Source organism: Pseudonaja textilis, chromosome 14 (genome assembly GCF_049901715.1).
Source record: "Pseudonaja textilis isolate UNSWEBS1 chromosome 14, rPseTex1.2, whole genome shotgun sequence".
Taxonomy (NCBI): domain Eukaryota; kingdom Metazoa; phylum Chordata; class Lepidosauria; order Squamata; family Elapidae; genus Pseudonaja; species Pseudonaja textilis.
This window is the reverse complement of record NC_142003.1, coordinates 2,748,373-2,769,132: the sequence shown is the minus strand read 5'-3', so window position 1 is coordinate 2,769,132 and position 20,760 is coordinate 2,748,373. Positions and strand designations below refer to the sequence as shown.

Genomic DNA, 20,760 nt, shown 5'->3' with positions numbered 1-20,760 from the left:
CCCATTAGTTATTATGTAAATCACTACTCGGAGATGAAAAGACTGCCATATTCCGTGTAACAGATACGATATCACAAGCTTGCCATTACTGCTGGAAAAGAATCGAAATAGGAAGCTGTTGAAATATTCAACTCTGCCTAATATGCAAACTGCACACACAACTTGGTTGCAGTGGAAACAGCTACTGTATCACTCTGGGCTTCTTGCAGATATATTTGGAATGCATTTATGCACCCGTGCTCCTCCATACATTCATTCACACATTCACCTATCCCCGTTTGCTCCGTATGATTTCTTTCCTACTCCCCTTATAAAATGGGTTATCAGATTTTCATTACAGCCACCATCCTAAATTCTGTTCTTAATTCCGAATGGAATGAAAGGACTCGCTGGATGAAAGCTCCAAAAAACCCAAGAAAGATACATTGTGATTCTTTTGAGTAGATTTCTTTATTGTTCCTCACCTCCAGGTGGGAATCTTGCCAGACTAAAGCACACTATTTTCCCTGTTAAATATATACTGTGGGAACCCATTGAGAAGGAGGTGCCTTCACCCACTTTCTCCTACACAAATGATCCCGTCTCTTGCTCCTCTGGAATACAGCCCCTCCCTCCCTCCCTCCCTCCTGGGAATCCAGACTGCATTCCACGACAACAATAGAATGAAGTGTTAAAGCTAGTAGATGCAGAAGCACTGTTTGGTTTACAAACAAGCGTGTTTTCCTCTGAGGCAGGAAACTCACCAAGATGGTGCGATTGCATCATTGATGGTTTCTGTTTGCTTCTTTTCTCGCCTTCCCTTCTGAAACCCAGCAAACCCTGAGATATCGCTGTGCCAGTATTATGTCCACCACTCCAGAGCCTCCAGGAAATGATTCCATCCTCCGACGGAACAAAGATGTCCCTCACTCAAGGTAAATGTCTCTTGGACAACTGGGGAGAAAGGAAGGGCCTGTGTGAACCAGGAAACTTGGATGAAAACTACATTTGTTGGGGGAACAGAGTTAGTTTAGGGACGAGAAGAATTGTCCCACTGAATGCATTTTCATAGTGGTCAGCACTGGAAGCAGTGGTGGGATTCAAATTATTTTACTACTAGTTCTGTGGGCGTGGCTTGGTGGGTGTAGCAGGGGAAGGATACTGTAAAATCTCCAGTCAGAGGTGGTATTTGCCAGTTCTCCGAACTACTCACAATTTCCGCAACCGGTTCTCCAGAACTGGTCAGAACCTGCTGAATACCAGCTCTGACTGGAAGGAACAATGGTACTTCTTAAGGAGGAGCAGAGATGGACTCATCTCCAATGTAGGAACCATCTCACACGTCCATCGTTGGGAGAGGACAGGAAGAGGTTAGAGCAATGTTTCTCAACCTCATACATGTAAGATGTATGGACTTCTTCTCCAAGGAGTCCCAGAGAAGAACTCAGATTGACCTACAACCCAACTCCTGTCATTCTGATGACCTCCAAGAAAAAGAAAACGGTATTCTCCATTATTCCTCGAAGATAATGAGGATGGACTGGCATGTTTGGGGAAAGGAGGGGTTTGAATCGGGGTGGGTGACTATGGCCTCTTTATGAATTGAGGACTTTAGCTCCAAGAGTTCCTGAGCTAGCTTGCTAAATTCTAGGCACTGAAGTCCACAGCTTATAAAAGGAATTCTGGGAGTTGAAGTCCACAGGTTATAAATTTAAAGAATTGAAGTCCACAGCTTATAAAAGGAATTTTGGTTGTTGAAGTCCACAGACTGCTAAATTTTAGGCGCTGGAGTCCACAGCTTGTAAAAGGAATTCTGGGAGTTGAAGTCCATAGGTAATAAAATTCTAGGAATTGAAGTCCATGGCTTATAAAAGGAATTCTGGGAGTTGAAGTCCACAGCTTGTAAATTCAAAGCACAGTTGCCCACTCCTGCTCCAAATAAATAATCATGCTTGCCCTTGTATTGCTGGAACTCCATACAGTTCATTGCAGGGAAACTAAGAGATAAATAAATGCTGAGGGAATATTCATACAGATCAAAAATGCGGGCGACACTTGCCAAGGTTTATTTGGGGCCACCACTGTGTATGGGGGTTCTCTCCGCTTTCTTTACTTACCTCTGTGCAATCTCTTCTCCATTTACTGTCCTTTTACTGTTGAGTCATCTTCTCTTTCCGGGCTTCTCTCCAAAGTCGATGGTCCCCAGGTCAAATACTGGCTTATAGAAATAAACCATCCAGATTTATCCTCCTGGCAGACAAATGTTGAGCCTTATTTCCCTGGATCCTTTCCCCAACTCAATTCCTACCTCCAGAAACTATCCTGGTCTGATTGAGGAGGAAATCGGATGCGAGGTGATTCGGTGTCATTTCTCTGCTCCACCCTGAAGGCAATTACAACCTTTCTCAATTCCATTACCTTGAGCCAATTTGAAATCCCTGTAGCTGATGTTAAACGTTATCTTTTAAAAAAAGAACATCAGGAAATTCAATCACAAGTATCTCAGGTGAAGGTTTGTAACTCGGAGGATGACACAGGAGAGAGTGGCCCTGCTCAGAACCATGCCAGACAGTGTGTAGCTACGGTGTGCTGTCAAATATGTGTAGGGATTGTAAGCGTTTAATCATCCGAAATGAAAATATGCAGTGGAAACTGCCTTCCCCTGATTGTGCAAGAGGAAAACATTTATTATATGATTTTACTGATGGTATAACATGATCCAAGGCAAGCACAATCATTTATTCAATGTTCTTCTACCTCCATTGAGTGTTCCTTGGTCTGATTTACTGGGACAATTTTAAGAGCTGAATTAGAGCTTTCTCACAAGCGCAGGTAACATTCATCTGGTGTTTGGATATAAAAAGCAGCCAGTTTCAGGTGGCCGTGACTGGAAGAGGGCATTGAATCTGTTGGTATATAATCCTCAACTCCTACAGCAGAGATCCATCTTCTCTGTGGGAAGTTATGATCCCTTCAGGAGCCATTCCGAGTACAAAAAGGGAACCCAAAAAGATTTATATACATTATGTTTCCTTTCCTTCCAGTCACAGCCTCCAGAAGTTTCTTTTCCTTTCAAAAATTGGGAGCGTTGTGTGCAGGGGTGGGATTCTACAGGTTTGCACCTATTCTGTAGAATCGGTTGTTAACATTCTAAGCAGTTCGGAGAACCGGTTGTTAGAAGAAATTACTGGGCTAATCCTGTAAGGAAGGCAGGAAGGAAACATTCTGGTGTTGCTTAAGAAACTGCTTCTCCGTTAACCCTTATTACATTCTTGGCAGGACTAGACTTCCTGTCTCTGGAACTTCTCTGGAGTTTTTTTTCCCCCTTCTTTGCTGGTACTTTGCTTGTGTGGAGTGACCATTCATAGTTACAATGGCACTGAAAAAAGTGACTTAGGACCATTTTTCACACTTACGACTGTTGCAGCATCCCCACAGTCATGAGAGGCCAGTCGAGGAGATGCGTGCCTCGATGTGAGTGATGTTGAGTTGGCCACGCCCAGCCAGTCACATGACCACCAAGCCACACCCACCAACTAACCCACGCCCACAGAACTGGTTGTTGTGTGTAACATGTAGTTCGACCTCCAACGTCATGAAAGGAGTGGTCCAGCAGTGGGATCCCACCTGTTCTACTGCTGGTTCAGTGATTGCACAAGGGCATGCACACGCATGCATCCAGTGCACACACGCAGCTTTCCACACACCAGCTGAGGCCTGCAGTGTCAATCAGCTGAGAGGATAAAGAAAAGCGCAGGGGTGAGTGGGAGGGCCGATCCTGCACTTTTTTCCCTCCTCTCAGCTGATCGTCGAAGGCTTTTTTTTTACTACCAGTTCAGCCAAACCAGGCCGAACCAGTAGCGTACCACTACTAAAGTGGTTGCTCAGGCGGTCACTTCATTTTTTTCCTACTGCCTTCAAAGGTAGTGTCCATTCCTCTCCCGCCATGCTAGAAAACATAGTGCAGGTGTGAACATTAACAAAAGGACACACAGACACACACACACACAAATACACACACATATTTGTGGCAGATGCATATAGCTGGCAGTGTGGCATCGAATGTCTCAATGGGTTTGCTTGCATTGGGTAAAGTGACCGATGCAATTTTACTGTTGCAATCACCTGAAAACCCTTCTCATTTCAAATAAAAATAATAATAATAACCACAACATAGCTCCAAAAATAATATTATGGCCATCTGTGCAGCAGCAAATTGTCATATTTCATAGGCAAGAGCTGGAAATGATAAGAAGAGCCAGATCTTCTTTTTTTTGGAGAGCATCATGACCCCTTCCCAAGGCTTGGTGTCTCCTTTTCTTAGGCACCATTTTGTGACCTGGTTGTGTTCCAATTTTGGTGGCACCTTTTCCAATCTTGTCTCTTTCCCTTCACCTACCATCTGTCTCTCTTGGCACCTGCTCACTCTTCCGTGGCCACCTCTGGCCACTTCCTACATCCAAGATGTTCTGACTCCAAGATTTGGGCGACCTGCTGAGGGATAGTAAGATGTGCAAATGAGACATCGTGGAAAGAGAGAACGATCAGTATATATTTCTGCATTTCAGTTTAACCGAAGAAGACGACAGCCTTGGCTTTGATGCTTTGGAATTAGAAGGTAAGAGGTTTGGAAGATGTTCTTTTTTTTTTTTTAAAGACCAGCATTCTGAGTAACCTCATTTGGTGGACAGAAATGATCTTCTGGACCTTATTTAGACCTCACAATACTTTATGCAGAATCTCTGTTTGAAATGCTGCCCAGTCTTACTCCAACTTAAAGGTAAAGACCAATCAGAAGAATAACAAATTACCCATCCACAGTTCCTACCTGGCAGGATATACCTGATCATTTGGGACATCTTCATGTAGAAGTTTATCAACAGTAGAGAAGTTGTGTGCCAACTGCTTTCTACCAGAAGGTCTTTCAACTTCTGAACCCAGACAAGGTCAGCCAAAAGTTTGCTGCTATCTAGAAAGGAACAAAGATGGATCCATAAAGTTCATGAGAAGATCACCAGGAGACAAACTGATTTGGAAAGACCTTGGCAATTTTTTTCTGAACCCAAAGATAATCCATCCAGGCAAATGCATCAAGTCTTGTCTATATTTCATCCATTTTTGTTCCTCCTGCTGCCCTTTCTTTAAGAAGGATATATTTTCCCTCCATATGCATCCATTTCATAAATTTATTTGTTCCGCACTTCCTTTTCCAGATGATGTTCCTGACAGGTACTCCTCCTTACCTTCCTCCTCATCTTCCCACCATTCTGAAGGGCTGGATCTGGAACAAGTCAATTCTATTTTTAGGAAGTTCTCTCTGGAAAGGTATGGTATGACTCGCGGTCTGCTTTAGGTACTCAGCAAAATGGGATTGCAAAAGTGCTTTTTCTTGGATTGTACCATTGCTGGGGGGGTTACTATAGAATGCACACGAAGCCGTGGTGGGTTTCAAAGAGGTTTTACCACCGGTTCGGTGGGCGTGGCTTGGTGAGCACACTTTGTGCGGGTGCGCACCAAACACGCACTTGGCGCACGCACAGAGGCTTCCCTACTCACCTCCTGCAATCCCTGTGTCACCTAGGGAATGTGGCACCTCTCCTGATCATCCGTGGTAGTGTCCAGAAAAAATGGTTCTTTAATTCTTCTGGCGAAAACATTACTACTTCACCTAAATTCATGTTAGCTCAGAAAGATAGAGAGAAATAAAACTTGGAAGGTAGGGAACAGAAATGATTTGCAACTTCCTGATGCTGATATCCAGGCTAAATTTTGAAAGGTCATAAAGCTTTTTTACACACACCAGATATTTCAGAAGTCTGTTGCCATTGTTTCATTTCCCGCTGCGTGTGTCCTGAGTCTGAGTTAATACTGTGCCGAATTCTACTTGTGATTTCACTAAAAAAAATTTTTGTTGTTGTTGTTATTGTTGTTCAAGTTCCAGCTGCTTTAAAGAAATTCTGAATTCCTTTGGTGGCTTTTTTTTTTTTTAAGCAATCTCCTTGTGGCTGGAGGTGTTCCAAAGAGCAGCGGCTGGTGTTAGTTCTCAGCCGCACATCTTTCTAAATCCCCCACTGCCTCTCTCAACGTTGGCAAAAGACCCTCAGATGCAACTTTGGTTAGACGAGACACATCATTGCAGTCGAGAATGAAACTGTGAACGTAGCAGATGGATTGCTGGTTGCATGCAAAGAAGTCAGGGCCTTTCTTCATAGCTATGTTTCAGAATTTAAAAGCCTTGAATTTTTCCTCCTGCTCTTCCGAACGAACAAACACTTGGTGTAATCTCTTGATGGCCTTGGCAAGCATCTGAGATACATAAATGCAACTATTCTCTTTGGTCTAGGAACTGCTAGTTTTCCCCTACCAATCTCAGCCATTTCTCAAGGGTGATCTGAGAAGCTAAGAAGAACTTGTCCCTCTTTTCTTGACACAGGCCGTTCCGTCCCTCGGTGACCTCAGTTGGACGCCTCCACAACGTCTTCCACGCTGTCCAGCAAATAGTGGCCAACGGGGACACTCTGAGCTCGGAGATCAGTTTGCTGGGAGGGAACATCAAAGGAAGCTTTGTCCACTCTGTGAAGGTCAACTCCACCGCGGAGAAAGCTGGCCTCCGGGAAGGGTACCAATTGCTTCTGGTGAGGCATCCATATTTTCTAGTCATTCCTGCAAGCATCCCTAAGGATGGTCCTTCACAGTTCTTTGAAGTGATGAATGAGCGAGCTGTTCTTATTTTTCTTCCTTGCTTGCTGTAACTAAGGTCTATGTTGCCCGGGGCAGAGTTTTCAACTTAAAAAAAAACACCTTTTAAGGAAGGTTCATTTTGGAAGCATCAGCCATCCCTTCATTCTGTGTGCTCTTCAAGAAAAAAAAAATCTATATAACAAATCACATTATGCTGTTGGTGAAGACCAGGGTGGGCAGAGGCATTAGCTGTGTAATTTAGTAAGTCGAATTAATTGCTTGGAGGGAGAATAAAGCGGCGTTCCTTTCAACAGGTGGAGGGCTGCATCCGAGGAGAAAATATGAGCGTTCCCCTGGATACCTGCACAAAGGAGGAAATCCACTGGACAATTCAGAGATGCAGTGGACCGGTTACATTGCACTGCAAACCAAATCATGAGGGTGAGATACCATACTTTTAAACCTTCGGATGAGAAGGACTATTTATCTTTAGGATCTGGGAGGCGGATAAAAGGACAGGAGGATTGATCTTTGGAAGCCAGAATAATCCACTATACTTTTTTTTTTAAAAAAGAAACCTGAGTTCTCGTTTATTTTCATGATCACCCTTAAAAGTTGGAGGCGCAGAGTTGGTAGTAGAGGTGGTTTCTAGGGGGTACCTCTGCCCCCAACCCATAATTGTGTAATGGGAAATTTGATGTTTCCTAGAGCTAAGGAGAAATTTTCTGACGGTGAGAACAATTAAGCATTGAAACAATTTGCCTCCAGAACTTGTGGGTGCTCCACAACTGGAGATTTTTGGGACAACTGTTTGTCTGGAATGGTATAGGGTCTCCTGCCTGAGCAGGGGGTTGGACTAGAAGACCTCCAAGGTCCCTTCCAACATTCCGCTACTCTGACGTTGAGTTGACAGGATGGATGGGCACAATTGTACGTGTGGAACAATCACAGTAGGAATTCAATCAGTGTTTCTCAAACTTGGCAATTTTAAGAAGGGTGAGGGGAAGTTTCTACCCGATGAGGGGGACCTAAGGACCAAGCAGTTTCCCCGTTTCGTGGAACCAGTTGTGGTTGTGTTCCTTCCGCTCTAGGTTATCGGAAGCTGCTTTCAGAAATGGAGGAAGGTCTGATCACCTCTGGAGACTCTTTCTACATCCGGCTGAACCTCAGCATCTCCAGCCACCTGGACTGCTGCTCCCTCTCTGTGAGGTGTGATGAGATCTTGCACGTCCTGGACACCATGTACCAGGGGAAGTGTGAGTGGTTTTGTGCCCGAGTCCATCCCGTCACCAACAAAGATGAGGAAACGGGGACGGTCCCCAATTATAGCAGGTGAGCACCCTCTTCTGAGCGCAAGGGGCAGGGGGTACAAATGGCATTACAGGTTCAAAACTCAAGATGCCGGTAACAGCCATGATGGGATGTCACAGGAAACTGGTATGTTGCAAACTCAAACAACATCCTCCATGACTGTCTGTGTGGCAAATCTGTCTCTGCCCTTGGGCCGTTCTTCAGATGCCAATCCCATGAGGCAGAAGCCAAGCCTTGTGCAGGAGATGTGACCCACATAGAAAAAGGGGAAGGCTTGCCTTGTAGGTTTGTGATGGCCATCTACACTTTTTGGACCTACCTGTGGATACCTCTGAGGCAATGGGGTTCTTCTTGCATACGTCTGAAGGTACTCCAAGAGTTCAAGTTTGAGCAAATATTGTCCATCCCATGGCATTATAGGCTGGCAAGTGCTTCCTGGAGCTCAGTCCCAATTGCTTGGCCATCCCAAGGGAGCAAGAAGGTCCCCAGCTGTGGATGATCAGGCTGGAAGCCTTCCTTGGCACCACCTCTGATCCTTCCCAACTCTCCTTTGCAGAGCCCAGCAGCTGCTCCTGGTAAAACTCCAGCGACTTATGAACAAAGGAAGCAAAGAAGATACAGATAGTGTCTATGGGATACCACGAGTAAGTTCTCCCTGGCTTGAGATGGTTGTTGTCCTCTTCACCCATCCCTCTTCCATCCCTTTGTGAGATGTTTGGGGCAGTTTTGCCTCTTGGGTAATTCCCATCCATTCTAGAAGAAGTATTCTGTCTCCATTTGTTATGAGTGGTTGACTTTGATGTCATCAACTCAACTTGAGGGCCTCCAAGTATGGTGGGCCCCTCTTCTCAACATTCCTGCTTCTACATCCCATACATACATTTTGGCTTTATGGGATTCTGACCTACATATCATCATCATCTTCTTCTTCTTCTTCTTCTTCTTCTTCTTCTTCTTCTTCTTCTTCTTCTTCTTCTTCTTCTTCTTCTTCTTCTTCTTCTTCTTCTTCTTCTTCTTCTTCTTCTTCTTCTTCTCCTCCTCCTCCTCCTCCTCCTCCTCCTCCTCCTTCTTTTCTTCTTCTTCTTCTTCTTCTTCTTCTTCTTCTTCTTCTTCTTCTTCTTCTTCTTCTTCTTCTTCTTCTTCTTCTTCTTCTTCTTCTTCTTCTTCTTCTTCTCTTCCTCCTCCTCCTTCTCTTTTCCTTCTTTCTTCTTCTTCATCCTTCTCTCTGTTGCTGCACTCTTAGACTACACTGCAACCAGACGAAGCCGCATCTCCCAGTGAATCCAAAACCAGCCCTCGTCTCTCCAGAGCCAGTTTCCTTTTGGGCCAGATCTTGCAGGTAACAACCACACAATAACAACAATCAGGGACCACAGAGTCAAATTAAAAGGGTGGGTTCAGCTCTCTGATCGCCAGCCTTGCTAGGTAGACTAGACGGGAAACACAGCCTTGAATCACCCCTTGACCCAACCTGGATCTCCACTTCCAGTTTGTCAGCAGGTCCGAAAACAAATACAAGCGCATGAATAGCAACGAACGGGTGCGCATCGTCACTTCAAAAGACAGCCGGGTGAAATCGGAAGTGCATCCAGTGACCAAGGCTCTCCTTGAAAGATTTGAAGGTACAGTGGATTGGGGGGGTAAAGGGGTGGGGACCTCTTTTTCTTAGATTGCAAAGCTGAAGGACGAATCACCCAATGAGGCTGTCCCTTAACACCTTGAAACTCATAATCATCATCTTTTAACGATCCCATAATCCCTTGCGGGGTGGAGTCTGGGCAACTGAAGGGAGTTAGCGGAATGTTTACTGCCCGGATACCCTTCGTGTCGCCAGTGTGGAGTTTTTATTCAGCAGACAGATTCTCATCGTGCCCAGAGAGAGAGAAATATCTGCCTCTACCTAGGATCGAGCTCACAGCCTCCTGATTGTGAGGCGAGAGCTCCCCCTCTAGGCCATTCCTCCATTCCTCCTTCACACCTTGAAAGTGGTCTGGAATAATTCCAGCAAGGTGGTCGCAGGGGTTTTGCTAACCAGGTTGTCCTCCAACCTCTGGTTCTTCTTCAATGTTCCTTTGATGGAATTCCAGCCTTTGGTTGGGCTGCCCACTCATTCATTCCAGGGCGGTTTACAGTGGAGTTCCTCTTCTCCCTCCAGAGTTTGATTCCGTGACTGAGATCAATAAGAGCTTCAGCCTGATCCCATACAGCCTGGTGAAACCCACCCACTGTGATTGCCGGCGCCCCGTCCTCTTCAGCCCCACGATGCTGGCCAAGGCCCTTATCCAGAAGCTTCTCAACTCTGGAGGAGCCCTGGAGTTCGACTTATGCAAACCAGGTAACCCTGGCGTCCTTGTCTAAAGCCACCCTGTCTTCTTCTAACTCAACGTTTCTCAAACTTTAAGATATGTGAACTCCAATTCCCAGAATTCCCCAGAACTCCGGAGTTTCTTTTTTTCTATTTTTCATTTTTGCTTCTTTCTTTTCCCCTCTTGCCTTCCTTCCTCACTCTTTCTTCCCCTCTTCCCTTCTTCCTTACTTTCTTTCCTTCTTGCTTTCTTCTTCCCTTCTTCCTTTCCTGCTTCTGCTTGTTATTCGTTTCTGCTGCTTTTTATCTGTTTTGTAAAACATCAATAGAAAAATTACATATATAAAAAAACACAGAAATTTCATGTTTGGACTGATAGCTCCAAAAAGCCGGTTGAATTCCAGAATCCTAATTCTTGCACATGCCTTCCCGGTTCCACTCCTCCTTTTCAACCCTTTCTCTTTTGTGAAAACTGGGGCCTTTCTTTTTGGTGGTGTTTTATTTTCTCTACAAACTGCCTTGCGATCCTAAAAACAAGGAGGCTTATTTCAGAGGGAACATGGATAGAACTCCACATAAGGTCCACATTACAAAAAAAGATGTTGAGACTTTGGAAAAAAAAAATACAAAGAAGAGCAACTCAGATGATTAAAGGCCTGGAGACGAAACCATAGGAAGAACGGTTACAGGAATTGGGTAATGGCTAGTCTAGAGAAAAGAAGGACTAGGGGGGACATGAGAGCAGGGGCTCCCACAAAGAAGAGGTGGTCAACCTAGTCTCCAAAACAGCAGAAGGCAAGACAAGAAACGATGGATAGAAACTAACCAAGGAAAGAAGAAAACTGGAATTAAGCGGAAACTTCCTAACAGTGAGAACATTTAACCAGTGGAACATAGCTTGCCTTCAGAAGATATGGGTGTTCCATCCTTGGAGGTTTTTTGAGAAAACACTGGACAACCCATCTGCCTGGAATGGTCTAGGGCAAAGGTCTTCAAACTTGACAGCTTTAAGACTGGTGGACTTCAACTCCCAGAATTCCTCCTCCAGTCCTGTTAGCTCAGGAATTCTGGGAGTTGAAGTCCACCAGTCTTAAACTCGCCAACTTTGAAGACCTTGGGTATAGGGTCTCCTGTTTGACCAGGGGGTTGGACTAGAAGACCTCCAACATCCCTTCCAGCTCTATTCTGATTGATTAATCGTGGTTAAATAATGGCTTAAAAAAAACCTGGCTATGCTAACTGATCCAAGGAAGACAACGAGGGCCGTTTGTGTGGTTGTGTCTCCATCTTGTGAAAGGGGACTAAATACAGTCTTAATACTGGGAGCGAGTTTGGGGAAACCAGACATCATCTCCCTGTTTTCTTTCTGAATTGCCCCCGAAACATGTTTCATGCCTGCTGATAAGAAGAGGCTGCTGAAAAGAAAAACCCTTTGCTCTTGATCCAATTCCTGTGTGATTACTGCCGTTTATATGTCTGCCGTTTATCCAGCCCTTCACGGGTCTTGTGGGCCTCTTTGCTGAAATGCTGCCTCTCCAAAGAATCTTGACACCACAACGCGGGCTAGCAATTACACAAGACGTCGCTTCTTCTTTCCCAGCCTGTCCCGGCGTACCTTGTTCCTCGAAATAGGTCATGCTTAAGTTCACCAGATTTAACTAGCTCCGGGATAAACAGCTTCTCCGCCAGCTAAAGCCTGCGGCGGACGAAATGCGGGGATAAAAGGGCCCTTTTGTTCTCGTCTTTTGTCAATGGGGATCCTACTTGTGCCACTTGTGGCTGGTCCAGCCTACCTCCCTCCCAGTGGTGGGATGCAATTTATTTTTTTTTACTACCGATTCTGTGGGCTTGGCTTGGTGGGCATGGTGTGGCTAGGTGGGTGTGGCTTGGTGGGCGTGGCAGGGGAAGGATATTGCAAAATCCCCCAATCCTTCCCCACCCCACTAGCCTGCTTTCCAGCTCCGTTCTCCTGTGCAGGGCAACCAAAGGAGACCCAGCCGATCAGCTGGGACTCAGGAGGCGGAGAAGAGATGGGGTTGGCAGGGCCAGTCAGAGGTGGGATTGGCCGGTTCTCTGAACTACTCGAAATTTCCGCTACCAATTCTCGAAAACCGGTCCGATCCGGCTGAATACCACCTCTGGTCTTAACTCCACAGAGAGTCCATTCAGCTGGATGGCTTTTGCCCTGACATCCAAAGGCATCCCCTTTCCAGCTTTTTCTTTCACCTTTTCTTTTTCCTGTTCCTTCTCTCCCCCAGATATTATAACCAAGGAGGAATTCTTCAGGAGACACGCTGCGGAGACAATCATCTATTCGCGAGAAAAAAATCCGCACACTTATGAATGTATTTTCCCAGCAAATATTGAAGCCGTGGCTGCCAAGGTAGGTTTTCCAATCCTTTTGCAATGTAACCCAATATGCGCCTTTGGCATAAAACTAAAGGGAAGAACCTGTATTCCTCCCATGTGTTTCCTCTGTTTGTTTTCCTCCTTGTCATGGTGCAAAAATCATTCACGGGCCAGGTTGTGTATTCTCCCCGCTTTCGGTGATCAACAATCAGAGATGATTGTTGACTTGAGCGCGCTTCCTGTGCACGCACACACTTTGCATGCACCCACGCACCAAATGCACCCTTTGCACAGGCGCAGAGGCATTCTAACTCGCCTCCCGCAAGCCTGCACAATCCCAGTCGCTTCAGCAGCTGCCACGCGGCACTCTTCTGTGCCGCAACAAAGTGGTTGCGCTTCCAATTCAGCGAATAAAAGTGAGTATGGGAGGCTGGGCAGGTGGGTGGACCCAACACCAGAGCAGTGGAAGGAAACGGTTCGGTCTCCGCGGCTCATCACCGCTACCGGCTCAGCAGAACTGGGCCAAACCGGTAGAATACCACCACTGTGAGAAGGGAAAAATACTTTCGAACGCCTGTTAACGTAACCTTACAAAGCTAGTATTCCTGCCAATGCATCTTGTCTGGACTACCTCGCAGGGCTAACTTCAGAGCTGGACTAGGAACAAGAAGAGGCAGGTTCAGATCTTCCCCAGGCGTGAAGCTCATAGATGGTCTTGCAGGCGGGGTGGGAGCGAAAGGAAGTCCTTGCTATTGCTACAGGGCTACGTAGAGGAGATTTCTAAAAACCTTGAAGAATCTGGAAGGCCCTAATCTGCCCTTAGGTGAAAAAGCAGCCGTAGGAGAGGTGCAAATCAAAGGGTTCCAATTTATCTGATCCCAGTGAAGGTGACGTGGGTCGAAACCTCACTCCCCCCACCACCACAATGTGCTTAACCGGGGTCCTTTCTCTGATTTTGTGTTTACAGAACAAACACTGCCTGCTCGAACTCGGCATCGGCTGCACCAAAGATTTAATCAAAGCCAAGATATATCCCATTGTTATCTTTATTAAAGTCTCCGAAAAAAACATCAAGAAATTCAGGTACATCGGTCGCGCCGCAAAAAGAGGGACGGGAGAGAGGAAGGAAATCGAGGGAGGTTTTTGTCTCGTGCAGAAATACGGGGCGGTGGAAACAGCTGCACAACCGCAAAAAATGAACTCAGGTTAAAAGTGGGGCCTGTCCTTACAAAGACAATCACTACTTAGTCTATTTGGACCCCGACGTCTTTTTTTCCCTAGGATTTGCACACCAGGGTTCTGTTTGTCCTTAAGTTGTTCCTTCCTGTTTTGAGGAGGGAAAAGAAAAATATGATGTGATTATGATGAATTTGAATGTAAGGAGACAAACAACAACAACAACCCCACAACCCTGGTTGCAACTGATGATTTAAAATCAGGGCTGGCAGTGTTGTGGTTAGCCGGCAGCAGGTACAGGTGGCTGAGGAAAGCGATGACTCTGATGAGGGGCCAGGACTATCAGGGAGTGAACTGCTGCCTGGAAAAGCGTTCTTTGCAGATAGCAAAGAAGCTCTGAAGCTCAACTGGTGGACATCTTAGTTCGTGTTTGGAGAATTTTGTAAATTAGTTCTTATCGCTGGGTGTTTGGCAACTTTGACAAAAAAACTTGGCAAGGCTCTTTTTTGTCGGAGCTAATTAGTGGAAAGCAGCCTTCGGAACAGAATTCGTTATTAAACCTTAAAAGGTGGGGGCTGCTGACTTTGTCTGGGTTTGCTCTATGGGAACCTGGTTGGGTCAAAACAGGCACTTGGTGCCAATGCTAGGAAACCAAACCTTTCGTGTGTTGGGACTGGCAAATCTATCATCGCAAACACATCTGGAAAGTACAGAGGAGGCAAGGCCGCCATGGGTTCCCTGCTCACCAGATGTTATGCTTGGCTTGGATGACTCAGAATCAAAATTTGGCAGGGAATTCCTTTTCTACCTGTTGGCCCTGCGAGGAGGGAAGTTTGCATGATAATCGTTCGAATAAAATTACAAGCCAGAAGTCTTCGAGAGAACAAAATCTTGTGGAGAAAAACAAAAGCTACACTGTTTCTTTCTTTCTTTCTTTCTTTCTTTCTTTCTTTCTTTCTTTCTTTCTTTCTTTCTTTCTTTTTTGCTTGCTTGCTTGCTTACTTGCTTACTTGCTTTTTCTTTCTCTCTCTTCCTTCTTTCCTTCCTTCCTTCCTTCTTTCTCTTTCTCTTTCCTTCCTTCCTTCCTTCCTTCCTTCCTTCCTTCCTTCCTTCTTTCTTTCTTTCTTTCTTTCTTTCTTTCTTTCTTTCTTTCTTTCTTTCTTTCTCTTTCTTTCTCTCTCTCTTCCTTCTTTCCTTCCTTCCTTCCTTCTTTCTTACTTACTCTGTCTTTCTTTCTCTCTCTCTCTCTCTCTCTCCCTTCCTTCCTGATGCAATTTGTGCAAGCAATGCAATTTGTAACCACGGGACAAAAATGTAAGTGTGTAAATGGGATGGTCGCACTTACAGGTAGTCTAGACTTATGACCGTTCATTTAACAAGGGTTTACAGTTACGACGGCCTTGGGAAATGTGATTTACGATCTGGACTCAGACTTGAGATCATCACACCTCCCTATGTGAATGCAATTCAGATGCTTGGCAACTGGCTCCCAGTTACAACTGGCTGCAACGACCTTTGTAAAAATATTATAAAATCGAGCCCAACTCGACTTAATAATTGCAAGGACTTAGAATGGAAACTTCTATCCAACTGTGGTCATAATTCAAGGCTTCTTTCCTGGCCTTCTGGAAATCTGACTTTTCTTCCTCCTTCTTTTGGCCCAGGTTTACTTTTTTTTTTCCCCAAAATGGTCAACGGTAATAAAATTTTATGTCATAAAACAACGAATTGGATAAGTAGAAAGAGACTTGAACTCTCCAATTTCGGGAAACAAATGGAAGAATCTCCAGAACATGACAATGAAAACCAGCCAAAGTGTAAACATAATAGAAAATCAATACCAAATTATTACTCAGTCATGCTCTACCCCACGGAAGATTGAAAGGATCTCTAAGTTATCTGTAAATAAACACTGGAGAACCATAAACAATATGTGTTGGACAAGTTTAGTTACTGCATTTCTGGTGGCAACGGAGGCACCCAACGGAGGTTAGCAGGGGCATGAAATGCTGTTCTTCAATTCATAAATATGCCATTTGATTGATCAAATTCAAGCCGCAGTTATTTGGTTTAGTTTATTAGCTGTAGCATCCATGCTGCTTGGCCCCAAAAACTGAAAATCGATTGCCCATCATGCGTTGTTTGCATGATAAAAGAGCCACTTTTTTAATAGTTACAGAACTTGCAATGGTGAGTAGAGTAGCGAGTAGAGTAAAATAGAATATAGGAATAAAGAATAGAAAAATACCGAGGTGTGGTGACCCGGAGCGTAACACAAACGTAATAAAATCCAAAATGTAAATAAATGTCCTTTAATGCCTCCAACTTGGCCCCGCTGTTCAATAATTCTCAGTTGGAGATTAAACGTACTCAAAAATAGTCTTCAAAAGAAAGCAATACAGTCTGAACTCAATGACCAGGTGAAGGTGAAATAAAAAACCAAAAAAACTACAATGAAGGAATTTACACAACGGACCAGGATAAGTAATTACCAACTGCAAGGAGATAACAAGGCGCAGTCTGTTGGAAGGACACCAACCAAGATAACTTCAGACCAAAATAAAACACGCTTTGCTTCTGGCAACCGGTGTTTTAACCATCTCTCTTACATACTCGTCTCCCCAGCTGTAACAATGAGGGGGATCATGGCCGCTTCCTCTCCCTTAAGCCACGTTGTTCCCTTTTCCTTTCCTCCCTGCATGTCCTAGGATGCAGAGAGGATGGGACTGGTCCTTCCTCTGACTGCCCGGCCAGCCTCTGCCCTTCCCCAGCCTCCTTCACAACCTCCGGAGCCACACTTCCACTCCCTGTCGGCTGTTCCTCCTCTTCCTCAGAGTCCAACTCTACCAAGGGCATTGCAAGAGGATTCAGCCTATATGGCAATGGGAGAGAACGAAGCACATTTAAGGAAAATGTGATTAATGGGTTAAGATTTCTTTGGCTTGGAACGGATGGCTGATCTGTGTCTTGGGGGCTCCCACTGTTAAAATTACTGTTCCCGGTCCAGAAAAAGTTCACGGTGATTATGTCAGAAATTAATGAGACATACATAAGTTGAAACTAATTGGTCCCATCGATTTTAGTCATATCTCCTCGACCTTCTTTTCTCTCAACTTGAACCTTTTAATCTAAGAATGTATTTACAACAATTCCCTTCGCACTGTCTACCCTTTCGTGGGGAAGCAGCGTCAGTCAAATTCGTAAGGCGTTAGAAATGGGGAATGAAAGAGAGAAAGCATGGGGTTTGAAAGAAAGAAAAGAAAAGGGAAATATATTCGAGGCTCCGTCATTTTGGGGGGACGACAGAGAAACAGAAATAAGGATTCTTTGTTTCTGGATGGAATCTTGGGGTGCCCGTAAATACTGCCCAGGTTTCAATAAAATCCAGACATTCAGAATAACAGAGTTGGAAGGGACCTCAGAGGTCTTCTAGTCTAACTCACTGCTCAGGCAGGAAACTCTGCACCATTTCAGACAAATGTCCAATCTCTTCTTAAAAGCCTCCACTGTTGGAGCTTGCTAACTTCTGGTGGCAAGTCATTCCAGACTCGAAATTCTAGACCTAGAAAACCTAGAACTATGCCGCCTTCGGTCCGATCTAAGTATAGTATATAAAATCATACATTGCAATGTCCTACCTGTCAATGAATACTTCAGCTTCAACCATAACAACACAAGAGCACACAATAGATACAAACTCAAGGTAAACCGCACAAAACTTGCTTGCAGGAAATACGACTTCAGCAACAGAGTGATCAATGTCTGGAATGCTCTACCTGACTCTGTGGTTTCTTCCCCAAACCCCCAAAACTTTAACCTTAGACTGTCTACTATTGACTTCACCCCTTTCCTAAGAGGTCTGTAGGGGGTGTGCATAAGAGCACCAACGTGCCTACCGTCCCTGTCCTATGGTTTCATTTATTTTTCTTATATGTATCCATGTATTCGTAACTTTCACTTATACCTATTATCTTGTAAGCAATTGACAAAAATAAATAAATAAATAAAAATAAAATAAATTCCAACAACAACTCTGTTAGGTGGGATAGGAGAGAGAGAGGGATGGAAGGAGGGAGGGAGAGAGAGAGATGGAGGGAAGGAGAGAGGGAGAGGGAGAGAGAGGGGGAGGGAGGGAGGGAAGGAGGGAAAGAGAGAGAGAGGGAGACTGGTTCTGGTTGCATATGTTTCCATGGGTGCACATCTGGTTAACAGCTGTCTTTTGGGGTGGGGGTGTCTCTTCTTGTGTCCTTGTAGGAAGCTGCTACCAAAACCAGAATTGGAGGACGAATTACTCAGGACGGGTCGTCACAACGAGAAGGAACTGGAGGGCTTACCTTGCCTTTACGCCTCGTTGGAGACGGATTTGTGGAGCAGCTTGGAAGACCTTCTCCGGATTATCAAGGATAAAGTCTGGGAAGAGCAGCAGAAAACCATCTGGGTTGACGAGGAGCAGTTGTGATCTGGGATCTGGGAATCCCTCCAACAAAGCTGACAGATAAAAGACTTGGGTGAAGATGGCAGCCTTTGTTCGGTCTTCATGAGACGGTAGCAGGGAGAACGTTGACGGTGAGAGAACGTCCTCAAGAAGGAAGAATGGAAGCGTTGACAAAGGGGGTTGAACGATGAAGTTTCCAAAGGATACTTTGGGGCACGGAAGTGGGTTGTTCTCCCAGGAAGTCCGGATCCTAGTGTTCACGCCATCAGCCACTGAAGGTCAGATGTTTCCAAAGAGACCTTTTGAAGCATAAACATGGAACTAGAAGAATCTGAAAATGGACGGTGGAAGAGTCACGGGGAAGCATTTTTAATAGTCATCGCCCAGAGTCACTCTGTGAGTGAGATGGGCAGCCTCTACATTGGATAAATAAATAAAATAAAATAAATAGAAGCCGGGGAAGGCCTCAGCGTAGCTCATGGTCCATCTCTTGAAGAGGGGGATCCAATTGTTCTCAGATTCCCCCCAAAATGTGTGTCTTGGCCCTTGGAGACACTTACCAAGAGGAGAGCTCCTCAACTAAATCATGAATCAAAACTGGAATTAAAATGATTAATCCAGGCTGTGTGAAAACACAAGGCTGTGCTGCCCACATGGCCCGCAGGAACACAAGGCTTGTATCTCTTGCATGTGAACAACACGAGGTAGTGAGGGGAGCGGGGAAAGGGTGGAGGGGGGGGGACACTTGCCCCACGCACCTGGCCTGGCCACTGGGCTGCTTCTTTAGAATTAGAATTAGAAGAACGAGAAGAACTTTATTGTCATTGTACAAGTACAACGAAACTCTGGATGCACCCCAGCAACTGTTTGCAATACAATCAAACCAAAGCACTTAAAAATGGAGATAAGAAAAATAGAGTAGCCACATCTCCATTTGCAATTTGAGAGTACAATATCGACGGATATACACAAAATATACATCCAACACTGACCGTGATGCTTCGCCGAGTATAATACACAAGAGATGGGTTGTACTGTAATATGTTATTATATTCCGCTTCTTTCTTCTTCTGCTTTTGGCTGCACGCAAGGAAAGCAGCAAAAGTCTTTCTTTCTCTCCCCCAAACCAGAAATGAGTCTTTGGGACCCTGCAAGGCCTCCTGCTCCAAGAGGCTGAGCCAGCAAAGACTCATTTCTGGCGGAGTTTGGGGGAGAGAAAGAAAGACTTCTGCGGCTTCTGCTGCTTTCCTTGCATGAAGCCAAAAGTCTCTCTCTCTCTCTCTCTCTCTCTCCCTGAGAACGGAGCTGCAGATTGTATCCTGCAATCCCAAATAAAGAACAATCGAAGAAAAAAACGGGAAAACGGGAAAACGGGGTGGAGAATTTTCCTGCAGACATTTTTGGGAGGATTTTCCCAGGGTCTCTGATCTGCAGGATTTAAAATTATGAGTTTAGTGGTCCCTGAGGTCCAAAAGGTTGGCGACCCCTGGACTAGATGACCTCCGAGGTCCCTTCCAGCCCTAGGATTCTATGATCTAAGCATGTTTGAAGGAAGCGATGGCTTCATTTGGCCCAAACTCTCTCCTTAATCCAGCTCTACGTCCACCAAATAGCTCTGTCCTTAGCCATCTGGAGCAAGAAAGACCAAACATTCCTGCCAGGCATTTCCGGATGCCCCTGAGTATCCATGGGGGGGGGGTGGGGGGGGGGCTCGCTTTGGCAAAAATAAATAGAGGTTGCACACTGTGCTGGCAGATTGTGTCCTCTGCCTGCTGTCTCTAAGCGTTTTTCATATCTCCCAGCCCTTTGAAGAACGAAGATCGCCGAGGGCTCTGGAGTTGGCGCTGGCCGCAGTTCCCCAATTTTGACACCTTCAATTAAGTGGCAATTTTTTTTTCCTGGTGCAAACGGCCTTGTCACTCGACATGATTTTTTTTTTTGTAAAGATGTTGAAAGCACATGAAAATTCTCTCTCTCACTCTCTCTCTCTCTCTCTCTCTCTCACACACACACACACACACTCCCCCTTCTTTCTTTCTCATTCTTCCTCTCTCTTCTCTCTCTCTCTTTTTCTCTTTGTCTGTTTTTGTCTCTTCTTCCCTCCCTCTCCCTCCCATCTCTCTCTTTCTCCCTCCCTCTCTCTTCTCTTTCTCTTTCTTCCCCTCCCCCTCTCTCTCTTTCATTCTCTCTCTGTTTTTGTCTCTTTCTTCTTCCCTCCCTTCCTCTCCCGCCCATCTCTCTCTTTGTCTTTCTTCCTCCCTCTCTCTTCTCTTTCTTCCCCTCCCTCTCTCTCTCTCTCTCTCTCTCTGTTTTGTCTCTTTCTTCTTCACTCCATTTCTCTCTTTCTCTGTCTTTCTTCCTCCCTCTCTCTTCTCTCTCTCTCTCTCTTTCTCCCCCTTCCTCTCTCTATCTTTCTCTCTGTGTGTTTTTGTCTTTCTTCTCCCCTCCTTCTCCCTCCCATCTCTCTCTTTCGCTCTTTTTCTTTCTCTCTCTCTTTCTCCCTCCCTCCCTCCTCCTCCCTCTC

The 20,760-nt window shown here is 45.3% G+C and overlaps 1 protein-coding gene across 7 annotated transcripts in view; it reads left to right on the top strand.

Annotated features, from left to right (window-relative positions):
- Positions 1-18,689, top strand: part of CARD11 (caspase recruitment domain family member 11) — a 44,747-nt gene extending 26,058 nt beyond the window's left edge. For 6 of the 7 annotated variants that reach the window (XM_087912908.1, XM_087912910.1, XM_087912907.1 and 3 more), the window contains exons 12-24: positions 814-914; positions 4,548-4,597; positions 5,193-5,304; positions 6,413-6,614; positions 6,975-7,101; positions 7,752-7,992; positions 8,528-8,615; positions 9,215-9,310; positions 9,461-9,593; positions 10,127-10,306; positions 12,535-12,659; positions 13,593-13,708; positions 18,056-18,689. In XM_087912908.1, the coding sequence (XP_087769034.1) occupies positions 814-914; positions 4,548-4,597; positions 5,193-5,304; positions 6,413-6,614; positions 6,975-7,101; positions 7,752-7,992; positions 8,528-8,615; positions 9,215-9,310; positions 9,461-9,593; positions 10,127-10,306; positions 12,535-12,659; positions 13,593-13,708; positions 18,056-18,260 (1,776 nt within the window). In that variant the 3' untranslated portion in view covers positions 18,261-18,689. The remainder of the gene's footprint in view (positions 1-813; positions 915-4,547; positions 4,598-5,192; positions 5,305-6,412; positions 6,615-6,974; positions 7,102-7,751; positions 7,993-8,527; positions 8,616-9,214; positions 9,311-9,460; positions 9,594-10,126; positions 10,307-12,534; positions 12,660-13,592; positions 13,709-18,055) is intronic. The other variant, XM_087912911.1, reaches the window with a different exon arrangement.
- Positions 18,690-20,760: the final 2,071 nt, after the last annotated feature.